Below are 19,444 nucleotides of genomic sequence, written 5' to 3'. Positions count from 1 at the left end.
TGTAGCGATAATTTTCGCTACGCCAGCTATCACAAGATATCGTACCTGCGACGGGGGCGGCGACTATCGCGTGCGACATCGCAGCATCGGCTTGCGATGTCGCAACGTGCAAAGCCCACCTGAGCCCTCGCGGGCAGGGTCCTCCCTCCTCCTGTACCAGTCTGTTTTGTACTGTTAACGATTGTTGTACGTATACCCTCTTTCACTTGCAAAGTGCCATGGAATAAATGGCGCTATAATAATAAATAATAATAATATCGGTACCCTTAAGGCTATGTTCACACAGGACTTTTTTTGGTAAGTTTTTTTCCTGACCAAAACATGATCTTGTGGCAGGAAATCTTATTTGAGTCATCTGCGTTTTTGGTGCGGTTTTTAGTGGCGTTTTTGATGAGTTTTTGGTGCAATTTTTATAAAAAAAAATGGGTTGTATCAACAAAAAAAACGTTGCAAAAACGCTGTAAAGAATTGACATGCTCAATCTTTGAAATCTGCAGCAAAAACACAGGTATTTGACAAAACAGTCAGGAAAAAATCTGCAGGGGTGTGTGTGTGTGGGTGTGGGTGTGTGGGTGTGGGTGTGTGTGTGTGTGGGTGGGTGTGTGTGTGTGGGTGTGCATTAGATTTCAAAAATCTCAGACTTTGCTGACACTGTAAAAAGAAGCTTTTTATTAGCATGGATTTGCATAAAACCAATGCAAATCTGCAGCTAAAAAAAACACAGCAAAAAATTACCAAAAAAGCCTTGTGTGAATATAGCCTAAACCTGCCCTTAACCATGAAGAGAGATTTGAAGTCTTCATTTTCCATTTTTTTTTATTTCAGAAGCAAAGAAACCATGCAAACGTAGTATTTCACGAATACCATAGTATGGTAGAAATCAATGCGCATGAATGGCCACCTCCTCAGCTACTCCACAGGAATAGGAGATCCCCATTATCACCATAAATAGCACATATGAGCTAAATTTGGACACATACAAACTCATCTGTGATGAAATATACCCGCCAGTTCTCTATTTGCCTCCACTCCTCGTTACTCTACAGTCAGAAGAAGAGAGAAGTCATTCATTACATTGGACTCACCCGTTCCTGTGACCTGCGGTTCCAGTGTCACCGATTTCAATAATCTTACAATACGTACACCTTCAGGCTGAAACATAATATAAAGAAAGAAGAGATGAGTTAATTGATTTGCAAAACCCCGATCCAGCAGCTATGTCAGTATTCTGTGGCAGCTGGGTGGGGGCTGTGTGAACTGTATCCTACCTGATGACATCCCTGCCTGGCAACTCTTCTTACTAGAGATGAGCGAACCTGAAGTTCGATTTTCGAACTTAACACCAACTTAAAAAATCAAGATTCGGGTTTGAGGTTCAGGTGTGAGCTTCACTCACATGTGCAACACTGTGCTCAGGTACACGTGGTGCTCAGCCACATCTCACAGGGTCTACAAATCAGAGGAGGAGTCTGGGATTCCATTGAATCCACTCCATTCGGCAGTCTTGTACTACTGCATAGCTCCTAAATGTCCCGGATTCAGGGGATTTAACTGTCCCGATTTGATAGCTCAATTGCGATTTCCAAGCATGTTGCTTTGCTGACTCCATAGCGCCATACTTAAATAAACAATTCTCTTGTCTGATCTGCCCAAGACTTAAACTCGCACTGCCACTGTCCACATTGCAAAAGATAGGAGAATTTGGTATACTTGAGCTGTATTGAAGTCAGTGAACGCATAACCAGGCTATACATGTACAAAGAGATGCATCTCTATATATCAGTGTAACTATATGTTCCTGTATTCTAGAGGTGAAGAAATAATCAGATTTTTTAGTTTCGATAAATTCACTAAAAAAATGCTAACAAAAAATTCAAAAATGTCTTTTTTTCTTAGTCTCCCATAGGAACTGAACATGAAAGGTCTACAATTACTGGCAGTAGCTAAACTTATGAGCTACAGACACTGCTGATAGTATTGGGAGAATTTCTTAATCTTGAAGCTGCAAGGCAGCTTTTGACTCCACAAACAGATTATACAGGTACATAGAGATACATTGTACATAGCAGATTATACAGGTACATAGAGATACATCTGCACACAGCAGATTATACAGGTACATAGAGATACATCTGTACACAGCAGATTATACAGGTACATAGAGATACAACTGTGCACAGCAGACTATACAGGTACATAGAGATACATCTGTACACAGCAGATTATACAGGTACATAGAGATACATCTGTACACAGCAGATTATACAGGTACATGAGATACATCTGTAAACAGTAGATTATACAGGTACGTGATATACATCTGTAAACAGCAGATTATACAGTAACATAGAGATACATCTGCACACAGCAGATTATACAGGTAAATAGAGATACATCTGCACACAGCAGATTATACAGGTACATAGAGATACATCTGCACACAACAGATTATACAGGTACATAGAGATACATCTGTAGACAGCAATTAATACAGCACATAGAGATACATTTGTACACAGCAGATTATACAGGTACATAGAGATACATCTGTACACAGCAGATTATACAGGTACATGAGATACATCTGTAAACAGTAGATTATACAGGTACATAGAAATACATCTGTACGCAGCAGATTATACAAGTACATAGAGATACAACTGTGCACAGCAGACTATACAGGTACATAGAGATACATCTGTACAAAGCAGATTATACAGGTACATAGAGATACATCTGTACACAGCAGATTATACAGGTACATGAGATACATCTGTAAACAGTAGATTATACAGGTACGTGATATACATCTGTAAACAGCAGATTACACAGTAACATAGAGATACATCTGCACACAGCAGATTATACAGGTAAATAGAGATACATCTGCACACAGCAGATTATACAGGTACATAGAGATACATCTGCACACAACAGATTATACAAGTACATAGAGATACATCTGTAGACAGCAATTTATACAGCTACATAGAAATACATCTGTACGCAGCAGCTTATACAGGCACATAGAGCTACATCTGTAAACAGCAGATTATACAGGTACATGAGATACATCTGTAAACAGCAGATTATACAGGAACGTGATATACATCTGTAAACAGCAGATTATACAGTTAGATAGAGATACATCTGCACACAGCAGATTATACAGGTACATAGAGATACATCTGTGCACAGCAGATTATACAGGTACATAGAGATACATCTGTACACAGCAGATTATACAGGTACATAGAGATACATCTGTACACAGCAGATTATACAGGTACATGAGATACATCTGTAAACAGTAGATTATACAGGTACATAGAAATACATCTGTACGCAGCAGATTACACAGGTACATAGAGATACATCTGCACACAACAGATTATACAGGTACATAGAGATACATCTGTACACAGCAAATTATACAGCAGAGATACATCTGTACACAGCAGATTATACAGGTACATAGAGATACATCTGTAGACAGCAATTTATACAGCACATAGAGATACATCTGTACACAGCAGATTATACAGGTACATAGAAATACATCTGTACGCAGCAGATTATACAGGCACATAGAGCTACATCTGTAAACAGCAGATTATACAGGTACATGAGATACATCTGTAAACAGCAGATTATACAGGTACGTGATATACATCTGTAAACAGCAGATTATACAGTTACATAGAGATACATCTGCACACAGCAGATTATACAGGTACATAGAGATACATCTGTAGACAGCAATTTATACAGCACATAGAGATACATCAGTACACAGCAGATTATACAGTAACATAGAGATACATCTGCACATAGCAGATTATACAGGTACATAGAGATACATCTGCACACAGCAGATTATACAGGTAAATAGAGATACATCTGCACACAGCAGATTATACAGGTACATAGAGATACATCTGCACACAACAGATTATACAGGTACATAGAGATACATCTGTAGACAGCAATTTATACAGCACATAGAGATACATTTGTACACAGCAAATTATACAGGTACATAGAGATACAACTGTGCACAGCAGATTATACAGGTACATAGAGATACATCTGTACACAGCAGATTATACAGGTACATAGAGATACATCTGTACACAGCAGATTATACAGGTACATGAGATACATCTGTAAACAGTAGATTATACAGGTACATAGAAATACATCTGTACGCAGCAGATTATACAGGTACATAGAGATACATCTGCACACAACAGATTATACAAGTACATAGAGATACATCTGTAGACAGCAATTTATACAGGTACATAGAGATACGTCTGTACACAGCAGATTATACAGGCACATAGAGCTACATCTGTAAACAGCAGATTATACAGGTACATGAGATACATCTGTAAACAGCAGATTATACAGGTACGTGATATACATCTGTAAACAGCAGATTATACAGTTAGATAGAGATACATCTGCACACAGCAGATTATACAGGTACATAGAGATACATCTGTAGACAGCAATTTATACAGCACATAGAGATACATCTGTACACAGCAGATTATACAGGTACATAGAGATACAACTGTGCACAGCAGATTATGCAGGTACATAGAGATACATCTGTACACAGCAGATTATACAGGTACATAGAGATACATCTGTACACAGCAGATTATACAGGTACATGAGATACATCTGTAAACAGTAGATTATACAAGTACATAGAAATACATCTGCACACAACAGATTATACAGGCACATAGAGCTACATCTGTAAACAGCAGATTATACAGGTACATGAGATACATCTGTAAACAGCAGATTATACAGGTACGTGATATACATCTGTAAACAGCAGATTATACAGTTAGATAGAGATACATCTGCACACAGCAGATTATACAGGTACATAGAGATACATCTGTAGACAGCAATTTATACAGCACATAGAGATACATCTGTACACAGCAGATTATACAGGTACATAGAGATACAACTGTGCACAGCAGATTATGCAGGTACATAGAGATACATCTGTACACAGCAGATTATACAGGTACATAGAGATACATCTGTACACAGCAGATTATACAGGTACATGAGATACATCTGTAAACAGTAGATTATACAGGTACATAGAAATACATCTGCACACAACAGATTATACAGGTACATAGAGATACATCTGTACACAGCAAATTATACAGCAGAGATACATCTGTACACAGCAGATTATACAGGTACATAGAGATACATCTGTAGACAGCAATTTATACAGCACATAGAGATACATCTGTACACAGCAGATTATACAGGTACATAGAAATACATCTGTACGCAGCACATTATACAGGCACATAGAGCTACATCTGTAAACAGCAGATTATACAGGTACATGAGATACATCTGTAAACAGCAGATTATACAGGTACGTGATATACATCTGTAAACAGCAGATTATACAGTTACATAGAGATACATCTGCACACAGCAGATTATACAGGTACATAGAGATACATCTGTAGACAGCAATTTATACAGCACATAGAGATACTGTATAATCTGCTGTGTACTGATGTATCTCTATGTGCCTGTATAATCTGCTGTGTACAGATGTATCTCTATGTACCTGTATAATCTGCTATGCACAGTTGTATCTTTATGTACCTGTATAATCTGCTGTGTACAGATGTATCTCTATGTACATGTATAATCTGCTGTGTACAGATGTATCTCTGCTGTATAATTTGCTGTGTACAGATGTATCTCTATGTACCGGTATAATCTGTTGTGTGCAGATGTATCTCTATGTACCTGTATAATCTGCTGCGTACAGATGTATTTCTATGTACCTGTATAATCTGCTGTGTACAGATGTAGCTCTATGTGCCTGTATAATCTGCTGCATACAGATGTATTTCTATGTACCTGTATAATCTGCTGTGTACAGATGTATCTCTATGTGCTGTATAAATTGCTATCTACAGATGTATCTCTATGTACCTGTATAATCTGCTGTGTGCAGATGTATCTCTATGTAACTGTATAATCTGCTGTTTACAGATGTATCTCATGTACCTGTATAATCTGCTGTTTACAGATGTAGCTCTATGTGCCTGTATAATCTGCTGCGTACAGATGTATTTCTATGTACCTGTATAATCTGCTGTGTACAGATGTATCTCTATGTGCTGTATAAATTGCTGTCTACAGATGTATCTCTATGTACCTGTATAATCTGTTGTGTGCAGATGTATCTCTATGTACCTGTATAATCTGCTGTGTGCAGATGTATCTCTATTTACCTGTATAATCTGCTGTGTGCAGATGTATCTCTATGTACCTGTATAATCTGCTATGTGCAGATGTATCTCTATGTTACTGTATAATCTGCTGTTTACAGATGTATATCACGTACCTGTATAATCTACTGTTTACAGATGTATCTCATGTACCTGTATATTCTGCTGTGTACAGATGTATCTCTATGTACCTGTATAATCTATGTGTACAGATGTATCTCTATGTACCTGTGTAATCTGCTGTGCACAGTTGTATCTCTATGTACCTGTATAATCTGCTGTGTACAGATGTATCTCTGCTGTATAATTTGCTGTGTACAGATGTATCTCTATGTACCTGTATAATCTGCTGTGTGCAGATGTATCTCTATGTAACTGTATAATCTGCTGTTTACAGATGTATATCACGTACCTGTATAATCTGCTGTTTACAGATGTATCTCATGTACCTGTATAATCTGCTGTTTACAGATGTAGCTCTATGTGCCTGTATAATCTGCTGCGTGCAGATGTATTTCTATGTACCTGTATAATCTGCTGTGTACAGATGTATCTCTATGTGCTGTATAAATTGCTGTCTACAGATGTATCTCTATGTACCTGTATAATCTGCTGTGTACAGATGTATCTCTATGTACCTGTATAATCTGCTGTGTGCAGATGTATCTCTATGTAACTGTATAATCTGCTGTTTACAGATGTATATCACGTACCTGTATAATCTGCTGTTTACAGATGTATCTCATGTACCTGTATAATCTGCTGTTTACAGATGTAGCTCTATGTGCCTGTATAATCTGCTGCGTACAGATGTATTTCTATGTACCTGTATAATCTGCTGTGTACAGATGTATCTCTATGTGCTGTATAAATTGCTGTCTACAGATGTATCTCATGTACCTGTATAATCTGCTGTTTACAGATGTAGCTCTATGTGCCTGTATAATCTGCTGCGTACAGATGTATTTCTATGTACCTGTATAATCTGCTGTGTACAGATGTATCTCTATGTGCTGTATAAATTGCTGTCTACAGATGTATCTCTATGTACCTGTATAATCTGTTGTGTGCAGATGTATCTCTATGTACCTGTATAATCTGCTGTGTGCAGATGTATCTCTATTTACCTGTATAATCTGCTGTGTGCAGATGTATCTCTATGTACCTGTATAATCTGCTGTGTGCAGATGTATCTCTATGTAACTGTATAATCTGCTGTTTACAGATGTATATCACGTACCTGTATAATCTGCTGTTTACAGATGTATCTCATGTACCTGTATAATCTGCTGTTTACAGATGTAGCTCTATGTGCCTGTATAATCTGCTGCGTACAGATGTATTTCTATGTACCTGTATAATCTGCTGTGTACAGATGTATCTCTATGTGCTGTATAAATTGCTGTCTACAGATGTATCTCTATGTACCTGTATAATCTGCTGTGTACAGATGTATCTCTGCTGTATAATTTGCTGTGTACAGATGTATCTCTATGTACCTGTATAATCTGTTGTGTGCAGATGTATTTCTATGTACCTGTATAATCTACTGTTTACAGATGTATCTCATGTACCTGTATAATCTGCTGTGTACAGATGTATCTCTATGTACCTGTATAATCTGCTGTGTACAGATGTATCTCTATGTACCTGCATAATCTGCTGTGCACAGTTGTATCTCTATGTACCTGTATAATCTGCTGTGTACAGATGTATCTCTATGTGCTGTATAAATTGCTGTCTACAGATGTATCTCTATGTACCTGTATAATCTGCTGTGTGCAGATGTATCTCTATTTACCTGTATAATCTGCTGTGTGCAGATGTATCTCTATGTACCTGTATAATCTGCTATGTGCAGATATATCTCTATGTTACTGTATAATCTGCTGTGTACTGATGTATCTCTATGTGCTGTATAAATTGCTGTCTACAGATGTATCTCTATGTACCTGTATAATTTGCTGTGTGCAGATGTATCTCTATGTAACTCTATAATCTGCTGTTTACAGATGTATCTCATGTACCTGTATAATCTGCTGTTTACAGATGTAGCTCTATGTGCCTGTATAATCTGCTGCGTACAGATGTATTTCTATGTACCTGTATAATCTGCTGTGTACAGATGTATCTCTATGTGCTGTATAAATTGCTGTCTACAGATGTATCTCTATGTACCTGTATAATCTTCTGTGTACAGATGTATCTCTGCTGTATAATTTGCTGTGTACAGATGTATCTCTATGTACCTGTATAATCTGTTGTGTGCAGATGTATCTCTATGTACCTGTATAATCTGCTGCGTACAGATGTATTTCTATGTACCAGTATAATCTACTGTTTACAGATGTATCTCATGTACCTGTATAATCTGCTGTGTACAGATGTATCTCTATGTACCTGTATAATCTGCTGTGCACAGTTGTATCTCTATGTACCTGTATAATCTGCTGTGTACAGATGTATCTCTATGTGCTGTATAAATTGCTGTCTACAGATGTATCTCTATGTACCTGTATAATCTGTTGTGTGCAGATGTATCTCTATGTACCTGTATAATCTTCTGTGTGCAGATGTATCTCTATTTACCTGTATATTCTGCTGTGTGCAGATGTATCTCTATGTACCTGTATAATCTGCTATGTGCAGATGTATCTCTATGTTACTGTATAATCTGCTGTGTACTGATGTAACATAGAGATACATCTGCACATAGCAGATTATACAGGTACATAGAGATACATCTGCACACAGCAGAATATACAGGTAAATAGAGATACATCTGCACACAGAAGATTATACAGGTACATAGAGATACATCTGCACACAACAGATTATACAGGTACATAGAGATACATCTGTAGACAGCAATTTATACAGCACATAGAGATACATCTGTACACAGCAGATTATACAGGTACATAGAGATACAACTGTGCACAGCAGATTATACAGGTACATAGAGATACATCTGTACACAGCAGATTATACAGGTACATGAGATACATCTGTAAACAGTAGATTATACTGGTACATAGAAATACATCTGTACGCAGCAGATTATACAGGCACATAGAGATACATCTGCACACAACAGATTATACAGGTACATAGAGATACATCTGTACACAGCAAATTATACAGCAGAGATACATCTGTACACAGAAGATTATACAGGTACATAGAGATACATCTGTAGACAGCAATTTATACAGCACATAGAGATACATCTGTACACAGCAGATTATACAGGTACATAGAAATACATCTGTACGCAGCAGATTATACAGGCACATAGAGCTACATCTGTAAACAGCAGATTATACAGGTACATGAGATACATCTGTAAACAGCAGATTATACAGGCACGTGATATACATCTGTAAACAGCAGATTATAGAGTTACATAGAGATACATCTGCACACAGCAAATTATACAGGTACATAGAGATACATCTGTAGACAGCAATTTATACAGCACATAGAGATACATCAGTACACAGCAGATTATACAGTAACATAGAGATATATCGGCACATAGCAGATTATACAGGTACATAGAGATACATCTGCACACAGCAGATTATACAGGTAAATAGAGATACATCTGCACACAGCAGATTATACAGGTACATAGAGATACATCTGTAGACAGCAATTTATACAGCACATAGAGATACATCTGTACACAGCAGATTATACAGGTACATAGAGATACAACTGTGCACAGCAGATTATGCAGGTACATAGAGATACATCTGTACACAGCAGATTATACAGGTACATAGAGATACATCTGTACACAGCAGATTATACAGGTACATGAGATACATCTGTAAACAGTAGATTATACAGGTACATAGAAATACATCTGCACACAACAGATTATACAGGTACATAGAGATACATCTGTACACAGCAAATTATACAGCAGAGATACATCTGTACACAGCAGATTATACAGGTACATAGAGATACATCTGTAGACAGCAATTTATACAGCACATAGAGATACATCTGTACACAGCAGATTATACAGGTACATAGAAATACATCTGTACGCAGCAGATTATACAGGCACATAGAGCTACATCTGTAAACAGCAGATTATACAGGTACATGAGATACATCTGTAAACAGCAGATTATACAGGTACGTGATATACATCTGTAAACAGCAGATTATACAGTTACATAGAGATACATCTGCACACAGCAGATTATACAGGTACATAGAGATACATCTGTACACAGCAAATTATACAGCAGAGATACATCTGTACACAGCAGATTATACAGGTACATAGAGATACAACTGTGCACAGCAGATTACACAGGTACATAGAGATACATCTGTACACATAGATTATACAGGTACATAGAGATACATCTGTACACAGCAGATTATACAGGTACATGAGATACATCTGTAAACAGTAGATTATACAGGTACGTGATATACATCTGTAAACAGCAGATTATACAGTAACATAGAGATACATCTGCACATAGCAGATTATACAGGTACATAGAGATACATCTGCACACAGCAGATTATACAGGTAAATAGAGATACATCTGCACACAGCAGATTATACAGGTACATAGAGATACATCTGCACACAACAGATTATACAGGTACATAGAGATACATCTGTAGACAGCAATTTATACAGCACATAGAGATACATCTGTACACAGCAGATTATACAGGTACATAGAAATACATCTGTACGCAGCAGATTATACAGGCACATAGAGCTACATCTGTAAACAGCAGATTATACAGGTACATGAGATACATCTGTAGACAGCAATTTATACAGCACATAGAGATACATCTGTACACAGCAGATTATACAGGTACATAGAAATACATCTGTACGCAGCAGATTATACAGGCACATAGAGCTACATCTGTAAACAGCAGATTATACAGGTACATGAGATACATCTGTAAACAGCAGATTATACAGGTACGTGATATACATCTGTAAACAGCAGATTATACAGTTACATAGAGATACATCTGCACACAGCAGATTATACAGGTACATAGAGATACATCTGTACACAGCAAATTATACAGCAGAGATACATCTGTACACAGCAGATTATACAGGTACATAGAGATACAACTGTGCACAGCAGATTACACAGGTACATAGAGATACATCTGTACACATAGATTATACAGGTACATAGAGATACATCTGTACACAGCAGATTATACAGGTACATGAGATACATCTGTAAACAGTAGATTATACAGGTACGTGATATACATCTGTAAACAGCAGATTATACAGTAACATAGAGATACATCTGCACATAGCAGATTATACAGGTACATAGAGATACATCTGCACACAGCAGATTATACAGGTAAATAGAGATACATCTGCACACAGCAGATTATACAGGTACATAGAGATACATCTGCACACAACAGATTATACAGGTACATAGAGATACATCTGTAGACAGCAATTTATACAGCACATAGAGATACATCTGTACACAGCAGATTATACAGGTACATAGAAATACATCTGTACGCAGCAGATTATACAGGCACATAGAGCTACATCTGTAAACAGCAGATTATACAGGTACATGAGATACATCTGTAAACAGCAGATTATACAGTTATATAGAGATACATCTGCACACAGCAGATTATACAGGTACATAGAGATACATCTGTAGACAGCAATTTATACAGCACATAGAGATACATCTGTACACAGCAGATTATACAGGTACATAGAAATACATCTGTATGCAGCAGATTATACAGGCACATAGAGCTACATCTGTACACAGCAGATTATACAGGTACATAGAAATACATCTGTACGCAGCAGATTATACAGGTACATAGAGATACATCTGCACACAACAGATTATACCGGTACATAGAGATACATCTGTACACAGCAAATTATACAGCAGAGATACTTCTGTACACAGCAGATTATACAGGTACATAGAGATACATCTGTACACAGCAGATTATACAGGTACATAAAGATACAACTGTGCATAGCAGATTATACAGGTACATAGAGATACATCTGTACACAGCAGATTATACAGGCACATAGAGATACATCTGTACACAGCAGATTATACAGGTACATAGAGATACATCTGTACACAGCAGATTATACAGGTACATGAGATACATCTGTAAACAGTAGATTATACAGGTACGTGATATACATCTGTAAACAGCAGATTATACAGTAACATAGAGATACATCTGCACATAGCAGATTATACAGGTACATAGAGATACATCTGCACACAGCAGACTATACAGGTACATAGAGATACATCTTCACACAACAGATTATACAGGTACATAGAGATACATCTGTAGACATCAATTTATACAGCACATAGAGATACATCTGTACACAGCAGATTATACAGGTACATAGAAATACATCTGTACGCAGCAGATTATACAGGCACATAGAGCTACATCTGTAAACAGCAGATTATACAGGTACATGAGATACATCTGTAAACAGCAGATTATACAGGTACGTGATATACATCTGTAAACAGCAGATGATACAGTTACATAGAGATACATCTGCACACAGCAGATTATACAGTTACATAGAAATACATCTGTAGACAGCAATTTATACAGCACATAGAGATACATCTGTACACAGCAGATTATACAGGTACATAGAAATACATCTGTACGCAGCAGATTATACAGGCACATAGAGCTACATCTGTACACAGCAGGTTATACAGGTACATAGAAATACATCTGTACGCAGCAGATTATACAGGTACATAGAGATACATCTGCACACAACAGATTATACAGGTACATAGAGATACATCTGTACACAGCAAATTATACAGCAGAGATACATCTGTACACAGCAGATTATACAGGTACATAGAGATACATCTGTACACAGCAGATTATACAGGTACATAGAGATACATCTGTACACAGCAGATTATACATTTACATAGAGATACATCTGTACACAGCAAATTATACAGCAGAGATACATCTGTACACAGCAATTTATACAGCACATAGAGATACATCTGTACACAGGAGATTATACAGGTACATAAAGATACATCTGTACACAGCAGATTATACAAGCACATAGAGCTACATCTGTAAACAGCAGATTATACGGGTACATGAGATACATCTGTAAACAGCAGATTATACAGGTACGTGATATACATCTGTAAACAGCAGATTATACAGTTACATAGAGATACATCTGCACACAGCAGATTATACAGGTACATAGAGATACATCTGTACACAGCAGATTATACAGGTACATAGAAATACATCTGTACGCAGCAGATTATACAGGCACATAGAGATACAACTGTACACAGCAGAATATACAGGTACATAGAGATACATCTGTACACAGCAGATTATACAGGTACATGAGATACATCTGTAAACAGCAGATTACACAGGTACATAGAGCTACATCTGTAAACAGCAGATTATACAGGTACATGAGATACATCTGTAAACAGCAGATTATACAGGTACGTGATATACATCTGTAAACAGCAGATTATACAGTTACATAGAGATACATCTGCACACAGCAGATTATACAGGTACATAGAGATACATCTGTAGACAGCAATTTATACAGCACATAGAGATACATCAGTACACAGCAGATTATACAGTAACATAGAGATACATCTGCACATAGCAGATTATACAGGTACATAGAGATACATCTGCACACAGCAGAATATACAGGTAAATAGAGATACATCTGCACACAGAAGATTATACAGGTACATAGAGATACATCTGCACACAACAGATTATACAGGTACATAGAGATACATCTGTAGACAGCAATTTATACAGCACATAGAGATACATCTGTACACAGCAGATTATACAGGTACATAGAGATACAACTGTGCACAGCAGATTATACAGGTACATAGAGATTCATCTGTACACAGCAGATTATACAGGTACATGAGATACATCTGTAAACAGTAGATTATACTGGTACATAGAAATACATCTGTACGCAGCAGATTATACAGGTACATAGAGATACATCTGCACACAACAGATTATACAGGTACATAGAGATACATCTGTACACAGCAAATTATACAGCAGAGATACATCTGTACACAGCAGATTATACAGGTACATAGAGATACATCTGTAGACAGCAATTTATACAGCACATAGAGATACATCTGTACACAGCAGATTATACAGGTACATAGAAATACATCTGTACGCAGCAGATTATACAGGCACATAGAGCTACATCTGTAAACAGCAGATTATACAGGTACATGAGATACATCTGTAAACAGCAGATTATACAGGTACATAGAGATACATCTGTACACAGCAAATTATACAGCAGAGATACATCTGTACACAGCGAATTATACAGGTACATAGAGATACAACTGTGCACAGCAGATTACACAGGTACATAGAGATACATCTGTACACATAGATTATACAGGTACATAGAGATACATCTGTACACAGCAGATTATACAGGTACATGAGATACATCTGTAAACAGTAGATTATACAGGTACGTGATATACATCTGTAAACAGCAGATTATACAGTAACATAGAGATACATCTGCACATAGCAGATTATACAGGTACATAGAGATACATCTGCACACAGCAGATTATACAGGTAAATAGAGATACATCTGCACACAGCAGATTATACAGGTACATAGAGATACATCTGCACACAACAGATTATACAGGTACATAGAGATACATCTGTAGACAGCAATTTATACAGCACATAGAGATACATCTGTACACAGCAGATTATACAGGTACATAGAAATACATCTGTACGCAGCAGATTATACAGGCACATAGAGCTACATCTGTAAACAGCAGATTATACAGGTACATGAGATACATCTGTAAACAGCAGATTATACAGTTACATAGAGATACATCTGCACACAGCAGATTATACAGGTACATAGAGATACATCTGTAGACAGCAATTTATACAGCACATAGAGATACATCTGTACACAGCAGATTATACAGGTACATAGAAATACATCTGTATGCAGCAGATTATACAGGCACATAGAGATACATCTGCACACAACAGATTATACAGGTACATAGAGATACATCTGTAGACAGCAATTTATACAGCACATAGAGATACATCTGTACACAGCAGATTATACAGGTACATAGAAATACATCTGTACGCAGCAGATTATACAGGTACATAGAGATACATCTGCACACAACAGATTATACCGGTACATAGAGATACATCTGTACACAGCAAATTATACAGCAGAGATACATCTGTACACAGCAGATTATACAGGTACATAGAGATACATCTGTACACAGCAGATTATACAGGTACATAAAGATACAACTGTGCATAGCAGATTATACAGGTACATAGAGATACATCTGTACACAGCAGATTATACAGGCACATAGAGATACATCTGTACACAGCAGATTATACAGGTACATAGAGATACATCTGTACACAGCAGATTATACAGGTACATGAGATACATCTGTAAACAGTAGATTATACAGGTACGTGATATACATCTGTAAACAGCAGATTATACAGTAACATAGAGATACATCTGCACATAGCAGATTATACAGGTACATAGAGATACATCTGCACACAGCAGACTATACAGGTACATAGAGATACATCTTCACACAACAGATTATACAGGTACATAGAGATACATCTGTAGACATCAATTTATACAGCACATAGAGATACATCTGTACACAGCAGATTATACAGGTACATAGAAATACATCTGTACGCAGCAGATTATACAGGCACATAGAGCTACATCTGTAAACAGCAGATTATACAGGTACATGAGATACATCTGTAAACAGCAGATTATACAGGTACGTGATATACATCTGTAAACAGCAGATGATACAGTTACATAGAGATACATCTGCACACAGCAGATTATACAGTTACATAGAAATACATCTGTAGACAGCAATTTATACAGCACATAGAGATACATCTGTACACAGCAGATTATACAGGTACATAGAAATACATCTGTACGCAGCAGATTATACAGGCACATAGAGCTACATCTGTACACAGCAGGTTATACAGGTACATAGAAATACATCTGTACGCAGCAGATTATACAGGTACATAGAGATACATCTGCACACAACAGATTATACAGGTACATAGAGATACATCTGTACACAGCAAATTATACAGCAGAGATACATCTGTACACAGCAGATTATACAGGTACATAGAGATACATCTGTACACAGCAGATTATACAGGTACATAGAGATACATCTGTACACAGCAGATTATACATTTACATAGAGATACATCTGTACACAGCAAATTATACAGCAGAGATACATCTGTACACAGCAATTTATACAGCACATAGAGATACATCTGTACACAGGAGATTATACAGGTACATAAAGATACATCTGTACACAGCAGATTATACAAGCACATAGAGCTACATCTGTAAACAGCAGATTATACGGGTACATGAGATACATCTGTAAACAGCAGATTATACAGGTACGTGATATACATCTGTAAACAGCAGATTATACAGTTACATAGAGATACATCTGCACACAGCAGATTATACAGGTACATAGAGATACATCTGTACACAGCAGATTATACAGGTACATAGAAATACATCTGTATGCAGCAGATTATACAGGCACATAGAGATACAACTGTACACGGCAGAATATACAGGTACATAGAGATACATCTGTACACAGCAGATTATACAGGTACATGAGATACATCTGTAAACAGCAGATTATACAGGTACATAGAGATACATCTGTACACAGCAGATTATAAAGGTATATAGAGATTCAGGTACATAGAGATACATTGTACATAGCAGATTATACAGGTACATAGAGATACATCTCTACACAGCAGATTATACAGGTACATAGAGATACATTGTCCATGTATATGTTTTATGTACCAGTATTCCAGAGGAAGAATAAAATATTTTTTATCATTCAAAATTACTAAAATATAATTAAAAAAAATAAGCTTGAGTAATCAGACAATACCATGGACATTTATGTTATCCCTGTTATCATAACGACCCGAACAACACAGCGATCAGATTATGGGGATTGGTAAATGGTATGATTGATTCATTTTCTCTATTAAATCCATAAAAAAGTAATAAAGATGTAACGTAAATGCTGCACATTTTCTGCAGCTATCAGCACCACACAATGCAATAACAATCTTTTATGATATTTGCATCCATGTTGCTTTTCTTTTATGTATTTTCCCCCCTTATTTGACATGCTTTTTGTGTAAATACGTTTTTTTTTTCTGCTACTGTTTAACTGTCGAAACAAAGATGGATGTGACTTCATGAAAACTTCACCTACTGTGTGTCTAAAGATGCAGTTATGGTGCTTGTTTGTAGATGTACGGGTAGGCCGTAATAAGTTCGTGACACCACCCATGGTGTGTGGTGAGGTTGGACACCACCGCTGCTGTTACGGGGCACCCGTGGGATATGTTGTGCAGCAAGTTGTTAACCCCTCCGTGGGCAGGGATGGTGGCCCCGGGACTCGGTTGGTGCTTGCAAGCGAGAGGACGACTGTAGGGGGTGCTGGTGTACTCACTGTTAGGAAAACACACAAGTCTCTGGTAAACCAAGGTGGTGGTCTCTGGAGCCGCGGCCGGTTGCGTTCGGGATCCCCCACCCGGTTGGTTGTCTCTATCCTTTTCCTACACTGTTTAAGTAGAAAAGACTTCCCAGTTTGAAACGTAGGAGTCCGTTCCTGGCTGGATGTGGCCTAAGGACCCGTGCCTGCAGACGCTGGCCCATGGGATCTATGGGCCCTGGCGGTGACCTCTTATCCCTAATCGGTGGGCTGTTGTCTTCTATGAGGGACTTTGGGTGGGACAGGACCTCTAGTCCTGGCCTCAATCGGTTAATTAACCAGTTCCACTTGTTTCTGGCTCCTGGCTTCAGGGTCCAAATACCCCCCTTTGTGCTTCGTTTTCCGGGTTGGTTCCCCGTGTCGGTACCAGCGGGCTACAACCCTGGCCCGGTCCACCTCGGTTCCACCGAGCCATCTTTCCGTCTCCTGCTGACGAAGATCACCGTCTGCCTCCTAGCCAAGGCATCAGGGCTCCTACCCTGGCACCGCTCAACTTGGACTTGACTGCTGGAGCTACCCCTAGCTCCAGCCTACACTCCTCTCCAAACTAAACTCTAAGACCAACTGACTGTTTTCCCACCCCTAGGCTGTCTGGACCCCTGGGTGGGCGTATTCCAACTGCCTGGTGACGCCCACTGGTGTGTCTATCTGTCCCTAAGGGGGGTGACTAGGGTTTAATGGTTGGCTGTGTGTTTCCTAATGAGGGAAGGTGTCATGCAGGGGCCTATTTGTGACTACCTGGTTTTGCCAGGGCATCACACTATTGTGTCCCCACTCCTAAGACTCCACTCCCCGGCCTGGCTTTGGGTATAATCACACCCTCGCCATGTCTGATGAGGTGTTTCTGAGCTTGGGTGTTGTGCTTTTGTGTGAACCAGTGTTGACCTCCTCCTTACCCAGGATGGAATACCACACCTCTGGCTGAGGTGCAGTACCTCTGTGGTGACTGAAGGCTCAGGGGTGCTGCACATGAAATAATAGGGATAAGGCATAAAAAATTGCAGTCATAATGCAATAATCATCAAAGTTTGTTGTTTCGTAGCTAGGTGCAAACACCGGCAAAACAACAGTATTTATGCAATGTGGGAACACGGCCTTACTGACACAAAAAAAGCCAGATATATAGTGAAGTTACATCAAGATGAGAAAGTTCTGTCTGCTAAGATTATGAATGAATGAGCAAAAAAAAAAAAAAAAGGATAGGTCCCAACCAGAGATGAGCAGGACGCTCAGATGATGTCAAACCAGCCCTGGATAATCAAAAGCCACTAGGGACACTGGTAGGTAATAGATTCACAGCCTCCCATTCAGTCACTGGGTACCACTGATCTGGACTCTGGGAGCAACCCACAGTTGTCTGCTTTACCTTGGCTGGTG

The 19,444-nt window shown here is 38.1% G+C and overlaps 1 protein-coding gene across 1 annotated transcript in view; it reads right to left on the bottom strand.

Moving 5' to 3' along the window:
- The window catches only part of LOC142302076 (venom factor-like), a 229,470-nt gene that overhangs the window by 60,221 nt on the left and 149,805 nt on the right, over nt 1–19,444 (bottom strand). The window contains exon 22 of the mRNA XM_075343155.1: nt 1,086–1,152. Within this exon, the coding sequence (XP_075199270.1) occupies nt 1,086–1,152 (67 nt within the window). The remainder of the gene's footprint in view (nt 1–1,085; nt 1,153–19,444) is intronic.

This window comes from Anomaloglossus baeobatrachus, chromosome 4, assembly GCF_048569485.1.
Source record: "Anomaloglossus baeobatrachus isolate aAnoBae1 chromosome 4, aAnoBae1.hap1, whole genome shotgun sequence".
Taxonomy (NCBI): domain Eukaryota; kingdom Metazoa; phylum Chordata; class Amphibia; order Anura; family Aromobatidae; genus Anomaloglossus; species Anomaloglossus baeobatrachus.
The sequence above is the reverse complement of the archived record's forward strand: the minus strand, read 5'-3'. Positions and strand labels throughout refer to the sequence as shown.